The sequence below is a fragment of the Salmo salar genome, chromosome ssa10 (genome assembly GCF_905237065.1).
Source record: "Salmo salar chromosome ssa10, Ssal_v3.1, whole genome shotgun sequence".
Lineage (NCBI taxonomy): Eukaryota > Metazoa > Chordata > Actinopteri > Salmoniformes > Salmonidae > Salmo > Salmo salar.
In genome coordinates this window covers 12,101,316-12,110,493 of record NC_059451.1, presented here as the reverse complement: position 1 = coordinate 12,110,493, position 9,178 = coordinate 12,101,316, and the positions used below count along the sequence as shown (strand labels likewise).

The window sequence follows — 9,178 nt, the reverse complement described above, 5'->3', positions numbered from 1 at the left end:
TCTGATGTCTATCTGCCTCTCTCTGCTGCGCGTATCAGCCAACCAGACCCAATACTATGATGTTCTAGGCTAAATCAAGTGCTATCAGGTGTTAATGAAATGTTATGCTGCTGTGGCAGTTCTGTTGATATTTCAACTAGGTTAGCTAGCTAGACACACTTGGCCGGTGACCGCATCTCCCAAGTCATGCGTGTTTTGGAAGCGGGCGCATGCAAACCTTGTATGGGGCAGATTGTGGAAAAGGCGCACGTGCGAGCTTCGTACAGGGCAGATCAACAGGCACAACCAGTACGGGGTGGGGGGACGCGAACTTGACAACATCACCATGACTTGCGGGCAGTGGGTTCCGAACAACAATGACAAAAAATGTATACAACAAAAAAATATTCTGGGAGATATTATACCACAAAAAGTGTGAGTGTGTGTGTGTGTGTGTGTGTGTGTGTGTGTGTGTGTGTGTGTGTGTGTGTGTGTGTGTGTGTGTGTGTGTGTGTGTGTGTGTGTGTGTGTGTGTGTGTGTGTGTGTGTGTGTGTGTGTGTGTGTGTGTGTTGAATCAGGGATCTGTATTTGCACTGTATGTGTGTTGGATCAAGAGAGGGCTTACGTGTGTATGTTAGCCAGCACATGTTAGTTCAGGATTGCTGTACATGTGCTAACCTTTGCACGTTGCATGTCTGTTACAGTTAAAAGTGTGTGTGTGTGTGTGTGTGTGTGTGTGTGTGTGTGTGTGTGTGTGTGTGTGTGTGTGTGTGTGTGTGTGTGTGTGTGTGTGTGTGTGTGTGTGTGTGTGTGTGTGTGTGTGTGTGTGTGTGTGTGTGTGTGTGTGTGTGTGTGTGTGTGTGTGTGTGTGTGTGTGCGTGTGTGTGCGTGTGTGTGTGTGTGTGCGTGCATACATGCATGCATGCATGCATGCGTGCGTGAGTGCATGCGTGCGAACACTAGGACTGGGTGCAGCAGAGATCCAGCACTTCCTGCCAACCCCCTCCACCCTACCCTCACCCTGCCTCCCTCCTTCCCCTTGTCTGCTCTGCCCTACTCCGGGGCTGCTGCCTTGTCAGTCAGGCCAGTTTCCAGGCCAGGCAGCCAGTGAGGCAGGGAGAGAGGCAGCAGGGAGGGAGAGCGGGGAGGGAGGGTTGACGCGTGTGTCAGAGAGACGCTCTCCCACATTCCCCCGGCGGCTGGCAACAGGCCGGCTGCAGAGGGGGGTTCGCCTCGTTCTCACGACCTCTCAGGTTCCTGCGCTCATCTGGGAGCTATTCATTTCCTGCCAGAAAACAGCCTTCCCTTGCAACTGCAGGAGGGGCGCGAGGGGAGGGAGGGAGGGGTGAGGAGGGGAGGTGGAGGGGGGGTTTTGGCTTCAAAATGAGTCCAGGGCTTGGTACAGCAAGCCCTAGGCTTAAATCATAAAGCTCGTGCTTGTCTGGGCTGCAATCAAAGACAGCCCAAGTGACGGGCTGAGGAAGAGAAGGGGAATGAGAGAGAGAGAGAGAGAGAGAGAGAGAGAGAGAGAGAGAGAGAGAGAGAGAGAGAGAGAGAGAGAGAGAGAGAGAGATCGCACCATATGGTAGCACTTAGGAGCCAAGGAGGAAGCAGAGTTTTTTTTATTTTGCATGCGCGCGGAGTGTGGGAAATGTTAATGGACACGCATGGCAGCTAACCCCCCCGGTCGTGTTGTGACATGTGTGCGGTCAGTTCGGCAGCGTAGCCACTGCGCTTGGTAATCGGAGCGCCTCGTAAAGCTGTTATCTGGAGTGTGTGGGGGGGGCTGATGATGATGATTGGGGGAGGTAGAGGGGAGGAAGGGAGGTGGAGGAGGGGGAGGCAGCTGGGTGTCGTCCGGGTTGCACCACGTGCCTCCCAGACGGCCCGCATCCAGCTGTGGCCCTGGGCTAGGACAGGAAATGGGCTGTGGACATGGGACGTTGTGGGAACGTTGCGTGTAATGGTGGGTGGGTAGGTGTGTGGGGGTAGGGGGGGGGGTGGGGGGGGTTCTGGCTCACAGGGACTGACTGTGTTACCGAGAGTGGTAGCCTGTCCTGTCTCCAACGTCCAACAAACACATGGCTTTAATAGCGCAGCTCCGGCCCTGTAAAAGGTGTGATGGAAATTAAAAATGATGGCACTTAGCCACACTTTCTGCCTCTTAGCAGATTGGTAATTGCAAACACCTGCGGTGCCCCCTTGAAATGACCACACTTGAATAGCTGGAGGCGGCACACACCTGGGCAGAACGCTACAGCATGGCCGCTGTGGCGGCGGTGTTTAGCATGTCTTCCGTCTGTCACTTCTTAGCATCAAGGTGTTCCTCAGAACTAAGCAATTACACAAAGGAAGCAGTACAGGGGTTGCTCACTGCAGTTTCTGCCCAGAGATACACTATATATACAAAAGTATGTGGACACCCCTAAAAATTTGTGGATTCGGCTATTTCAGCCACACCCGTTGCTGACAGGTGTATACAATCGAGCCACACGGCCATGCAATCTCCACAGACAAACATAGGCAGTAGTATGGCCTTACCGAAGAGCTCAGTGACTTTCAACGTGGCACCGTCATAGAATGCCACCTTTCTAACAATTCAGTTCGTTAAAATGTCTGCCCTGCGAGAGCTGCCCCGGTCACCTGTAAGTGCTGTTATTGTGAAGTGGAAACGTCTAGGAGCAACAACGGCTCAGCTGCAAAGTGGTAGGCTACACAAGCTCACAGAACGGGACTGCCGAGTGCTGAAGCACGTAGCGAGTAAAAATCGTCTGTCCTCGGTTGCAACACTACCTACCGAGTTCCAAACTGCCTCTGGAAGCAACGTCGGCACAAGCACTGTTTGTCGGGAGCTTCATGAAATGGGTTTCCATGGCCGAGCAGCCGCGCACGAGCCTAAGATCACCATGTGTAATGCAAAGCGTCGGCTGGAGTGGTGTAAAGCTCACCGCCATTGGACTCTGGAACAGTGGAAATGTATTCTCTGGAGTGATGAATGATGCTTCACCATCTGGCAGTCCTATGGATGAATCTGGGTTTGGCGGATGACAGGAGAACACTACCTGCCCCAATGCATAGTGCCAACTGTGAAGTTTGGTGGATGAGGAATAATGGACTGGGGCTGTTTTTCATAGTTCGGACTAGGCCCCTTAGTTCCAGTGAATAGAAATCTTAACGCTAGAGCATACAATGCCATTCTAGATGATTCTGTGCTTCCAACTTTGTGGCAACAGTGTGGGGAAGGCCCTTTCCTGTTTCAGCATGACAATGCCCCCGAGCACAAAGCGAGGTCCATACAGAAATGGTTTGTCGGGATCGGTGTGGAAGAACTTGACTTACACACCGCACAGAGCCCTGACCTCAACACCATCGAACACCTTTGGGATAAATTGCAATGCAGACTGCGATCCAGGGCCTACTCGCCCAACAACAGTGCCCGTTCTCACTAATGCTCTTGCGGCTGAACGGAGCAAGTCCTCGAAGAAATGTTCCAACATCTAGTGGAAAGCCTTCCCAGAAGAGTGGAGGCTGTTATAGGAGCAAAGGAGGGGCCAACTCCATAATAATGTCCCTGATTTTGGAATGAGATGTTCGACGAGCAGGTGTCCACATACTTTTGGTCATGTAGTGTATGTGCCACTGACAAAGTAAAAACAACGTGCAGAGTACATTCCAATACATTGCCTGTAAAGTAAGCCGAGTCAGAACGGCCCATAGCCTTTCTTCTGATTCTGTAGGGTGAGGCAACTTGACGTACTAGTACACTCCCTGGACAGGACACTAGTTACAATGCCTCTACTGAAGGTTATTTTGAAAACACTACTTGAAGTACTTAAAAATGTAGACTATATTTCGATCTGCATATTTTGTGGGAAATGTAAGAATGTTTAGGGATCACATAAGAGGTTACTGTCCATTTCATGTACAGCCGACTGACATCAAATCCCAGATGAACAAATGTAATCTACCTTGCAGTGTTCTTATATTGTGTCTTCATTGAGTAAGGCACTTACCATAGGGTTCCCTTATCTTTTTCATCAGGTCTCTGCCATGCATCTACGCTGGTGTACCATAAATTACCCGTTGTCCTGTGAATATAATAATATAGCCCTATTATAAGTATAGTCTATGTATTGATATCTTGCATTCCAACCAAGGTCAACATTTTACACGAGACGTGAGGACCATATACTTGCTTATACGACAGGGACTAACGTGGCTGATTTCTGGTAGTAACCGTTGATCAATACTACCGCAATCAGATTGCGCTTCCTTCCTGTGTTGCTAGATGGCGCACGTGGCTTCTAAAATCTTTGAAGACTCGCTGTCTCCGCTGCAAAAGGCAAAATGAGCCGTGCCTCTTCAAAACAGGCTTTCCTGTTCAAAATGTCGACTCACATATACTTGACATATTGTCAACAATAGTCTCATTTGATTATGTGGATAAAATAACATTCGTTGGTGATACACAAATGTAAATACATTTTTATTCAAGTTTCATTGGCCACTTATGACATTAACAGCGGGAGAGATGTTAAGACGTATTAAAAGTTAGCCTACAAATACAATTATTCAAGGACAAAAACTTCCATATTATCTTGGATATATGTGATCTTTGAGAAATGTTATCGAAAGTAACTTTTAGGAATATATTTTTTTATCAAACTGGTATCCCCTTCAGGCCTAAAGGGCCTCATTATTTCACACATATTCCGTGTTGTTTCCCCCTCTCCTCGCCTCTCCTTTCCTGTCCTGTCTAGTCTCACATCTCACCGAGCAACACCTGGATTCGGATACACCTGGTCAACTCTGGTTCACATCAGGAACGTTTCTTGTTGAAAGAAGCCAGAAGCAACGGTCTTTGTGCGATGGCATTTTACGCAAATTCTTTGTGTATAAAATGTCAATGATACTTGTAAGCAAGTGTTGGTGCGAGAAATTATCTACTTTTACGCAACATAAGACTAAATTGTGATCCATTCCTGGAGCAACAAGTGCCTGTGTTTAGTTTACACATGGTTGAATGTGCATGGGTTTTGCGCGCAGCAGAATATAAACGATTTTCGTCTGCCAATTATGCACAACTCCATATCAAATATGACTTTTGCGCAAAAAATATTGGTAGAATATGATAGCCATTTTCTCTTATAGAATGTATAACACATCATCCTCAAGTGTATCTTCGCTATACAGCTCAAAACAAAAGTTAAGAATTAGGTAGGCCATTATTTGGTGATCAGGTTTCTGTTGAGAAAATCATTGCAGATGTTTTTCAATATCTTTACAAATTTATTTGTCTTCCAAAACGAAGAATTACGTCAAGGGCATTCAACATATCTTTGGCATCACACAGTAAAAAAAGACACCTCGAATATAAAATGCAGTGAAAAGACTTCAACAATTCAAATCTCATTCCAATATGAACTTCACTCCCTCATAAGCTATACAAATATAGTGCATCTTTTCATCTTAACGCATTGAAAGTACAAAAACAAAATCAAAACAAATGTTTTGTGACATTGAACAATGATCGAACTGAGTGTCATTAGAAAATTATTTTCAATATGTCCTTTTTTTTGCTCTACCAGGGTCGCCAAACTGAGTCCGAGTTGCCTGTCGGTGCACCGGGGGACACCGCCGCTGGAACAGGCGTGTTGACCTGGTTCGCATACACGGGGATAACTGGACCGTTGGGTGCAAAAGCTGCGTTGGGGATGAGGAAGGCGAATTGTCCGTCTGTGGCAGGTACGAGCTGGAAACCGCCGTATACTTTAGTGGCTTCTGGTGACATGCTCTGGGGAGAGCCACCTTTACAGGGCAGGGGCATCACGTTGCCTTGAGGAGATGAGTTGGGCATCTGTACCATGGACTGGCCGAAAGAGGGGTGGGGAGGCCCGGCTGAAATCTGGTGCTGTGTGGGGTAGTTCATAGCGTTGATCTGCGTCATGCAACTGGCCAAGTGACCGAGAAGCCGCGTCCTGACCTCGGTGTTAACACCCTCGCAGGTGGATAGGAACCGGGTGACTTCGTTCGTGCACTCGCTGAATCCAGCTCTGTATTTCCCCAGCACGGTGGGATCAGTGTTCAAAGCAGCTTTGGGAGAAAGAGAGAAAATTATAAACCACTGAGTATCGAGTAAAATGATACAAATTTAAATTCCGAACATGAACATTGCTCAAACTAAAAATATATACATTCCAAGGCTCACCAATGGCTAACCTAAATTGGCTATTATTGGGATATAGTAGTCTATACAATAGCTATATTCAGAGACAATACGGGAGTGAGGATGTGGGCCAAGTCTGTAACCCGACTACCGCCTTCTTATCATGATCTAATCCGCGAAAGGAAGTCTGGAAGAAATCACCCCGGGTATTCACCGAGCAGCTACAGTCACTTACCAGTCATTTGCGCTCTCTGGAGGTTCCGGAGATGTTTGACCGTCATCTCCAGGATGTCTGCCTTTTCAAGTTTTGAGTGTCTGGAGCTCTGTAAAATGAAGTCACATTGTTAGGCTTGAAGATTGTCTCGTGGAATTTGCATTTGTTTTCAATAAAGTGAATATAGTATTGTGACGGTGATAATCCATTTGTTATGAGAGTAATAACAGAATACTTACATCTTTTTTGAGCGCATCCAGGATAAGTGTTTTCAACTGTCCCAAGCTTTCGTTGATTCTGGCTCTTCTCCTTTTCTCCATGATAGGTTTGGATGACTAGAGAAAACAAATAAAAGAAAATGTTAGAATGATGAAGCTTGCTCAAGGTGGATGAATGGTTCATGTTTCGCTATATTATCAGCCCGTGCGTCATTTTTGGAGAGACGGAGAGAATATCGGCATTTGTAAAACGCTTTGACCGACTACTAACCTTCCTGTGCTCGGAAGCCGTCTTGGGTTTATCAGGTGTCGTGTTCATGCTGGCTGGGGTAGCAGCAACCGGAGAGGATGAATTCTTTTCCATCATATCGGCAGGCATCTTCTGTCCGTCTGAAATATCCCTTCCACACATACACGGGAAACTCGGTATTACAGTCCACTGTTGGTGGTTATTGACAAGCAGTCGGCACTTCTTCACAGTACCCTCTTATAAAATTCCAAATTCCGGAGGAACAAAAAAATCCTTTCTGTGTGGTAGTGCACCTATGCGCGAGAGACAACTGTCCCCAAAGAGAGCGGCAGGCTGAATTATGTCACGGAGTCGAAAGACCACTGTCTGCGAACGGACGCTGCGTCTGAGTAGAATGTAAAGGCACTTCGTGTTGGTCTTATTTATATCTGGGACTGCACGCGAACGGCTCGTGTGAAACTTCCCAAACTTTCTTTCCCACAGTAACTTTCTACCAATCAGCGTGAGGGACACGCGGCCGGAGGGGAGGATGGCTCGTGTTCGGCGCTCTTCCATTGGTTGTTTGGCGTTTGAGCGGGTGGCCAATGGCGCGCGGCCGGGTTTAGGGCACAACCGGGACTGCCTTCAATCATTCCGTTTACATATTAACACTTGAGCCCCTGACTACCAGCACAGAGTGCAGGGCTGACTTGACTTGGCATGCTGATCCCCAACTTTCGGGCGATACGCACAGGAGGGGAAACCTCCACACAAGATAATAGTGGCTAAAGCACCCAATAGTACTATACAAACAATGCACTTTTCCACATAGGCTACTTGTATTATACTTCCACATACTTGTGGACTACAAGCCAGTAAATGTGTACATTCACAGAAGATAGCCTATTCCAACAATAGCATAGTTTAGGTAATTTATGCAATGGTTCAAGAAACCAAATGTATAGTTCTTAATTACAGTGCAGTCCTAATTAAGTAGGCTTGTTAGGCTATAATGTAATAACCTAGTATTGTCACAGTTTATATCATTTGACGTAAACTTGGGGAAAGAGCCTGGCTGTCTCCTCTTAGATTGCCCTGTGTTGCAGCAAGGCTGAGAACTACAACCTCGATCAAGTTTGCACTGCGCGAGTCCAAAAAGCATCTCAACTTTAACCTGTCAAGATTGGAGCAGTATTTCTTTAATGCGCCCCACCGCTGTACAAATTTGGCATTTTGACATCTGTCGGCATGCGGAGCGCTATTGTGAATGTGGAGCACGTGCCAGGATGTTTTATGAGCGCAGTGGTTGAGGTTTGGCTGCCGGGCTAGGGGTGGCGGTGGTGGTTTACATTACAGGGAAGGTAAATAGCAGCTGCTGTTTTAAAAGCCTGGGAAAACCACGCCTACTGAGAGCTCGATCGGGCTTATCGGAATGCGAGCCAGAGCAGAGATATTTCTGAGTGAGCGCACACGATTAGAGCGATGCATTGCCTGCATTGCCTTTGGTCGGGCAGAAGTTAGGCTACGCATTGAATGTCAGGTCATAATTACATTTCCTTATCCTTATCAGGGAGACAGACGCACGCTCCAGCTGTACGTTTAATTGTTAGGATCATTTCCCCACACGGATAGTTTTAACAGTTTTAAAATTCCCAAGTTATTACACTTGAGAAACTATTAATCTTTTTTTTTAAAATACAGGCTCACTGTTTAAAAATAATAAAGTCAATATTTTCAACTTTTATACAATAATTATGTTCTGTGCCCCATGCAATAATAATAGCATACAGCCGATAACGACAGAAAGGCAGGGGTTGTGTGTGCTCTGCTCTCTCCGTCAGCCCGGGGCGTGCGCGCTCCTCAGCGGGCTCCCCTGGTTGTGTGATGTGCGGGCGTGATCTCCAGCTGCTGCAGAACCCCGCGACACGTGGCGCGCAAGCGAGTGGGGAAGGCGCTGCTGCGGGATGTTGCTCGCGGCTGCCCGCAAGATCAAGAATTTGATAGACTCAGCAGAGAGCGTTGCCTAGGAGCACTCCAGCTGTAAACTTTCACAAGTACCTAAAGAAAATGATACGCATTAAATTCGATGGAATATATGGCAACAGTGTGTCCAATTTAAGCAATTCGGTTTTGTGCGTAATTGCGCAAGCATTCCTTTTTTGGTAAGGGTCTAAATATTATGGTGTAAAATCAGTGAATAAAAATAAAAACATGTCAAAACAAAGTGTATTAGTTGCATACACCAGTGGTGTAGTGGGGGGTATACGCAGGTATACGACATACACCCACTTATTTTCCGTGGGCATTGCTTATATTCACTTCTCAACCCCCACTGATACATACCAAAGTAGCGTAGTGGAGGTATACACCG

General features: G+C 47.0%; 1 protein-coding gene across 1 annotated transcript; it reads right to left on the bottom strand.

The window, feature by feature from the left end:
* Positions 1-5,248: 5,248 nt before the first annotated feature.
* LOC106613513 (transcription factor HES-1) lies at positions 5,249-7,240 on the bottom strand. Its single transcript, XM_014215858.2, has 4 exons — positions 6,850-7,240; positions 6,600-6,695; positions 6,382-6,469; positions 5,249-6,073 (listed from the first exon to the last, which is right to left on the bottom strand). Exons 1-4 carry the CDS (start codon positions 6,988-6,990, stop codon positions 5,562-5,564), a joined length of 837 nt encoding a protein of 278 aa, XP_014071333.1. The 5' UTR covers positions 6,991-7,240; the 3' UTR covers positions 5,249-5,561.
* Between the last annotated feature and the right edge of the window lie 1,938 nt (positions 7,241-9,178).

What these genes read in the sequence shown, in the direction of transcription:
- LOC106613513 (XM_014215858.2), bottom strand. Translation starts at nt 6,990, where the DNA reads ATGTGTGGAAGGGATATTTCAGACGGACAGAAGATGCCTGCCGATATG. An exon ending in CGGCTTCCGAGCACAGGAAG is followed by an intron (nt 6,696 to 6,849) that starts GTTAGTAGTCGG and finishes TGTTTTCTCTAG; the next exon opens with TCATCCAAACCTATCATGGA. An exon ending in CCAGAGAGCGCAAATGACTG is followed by an intron (nt 6,074 to 6,381) that starts GTAAGTGACTGT and finishes TTTCTCCCAAAG; the next exon opens with CTGCTTTGAACACTGATCCC.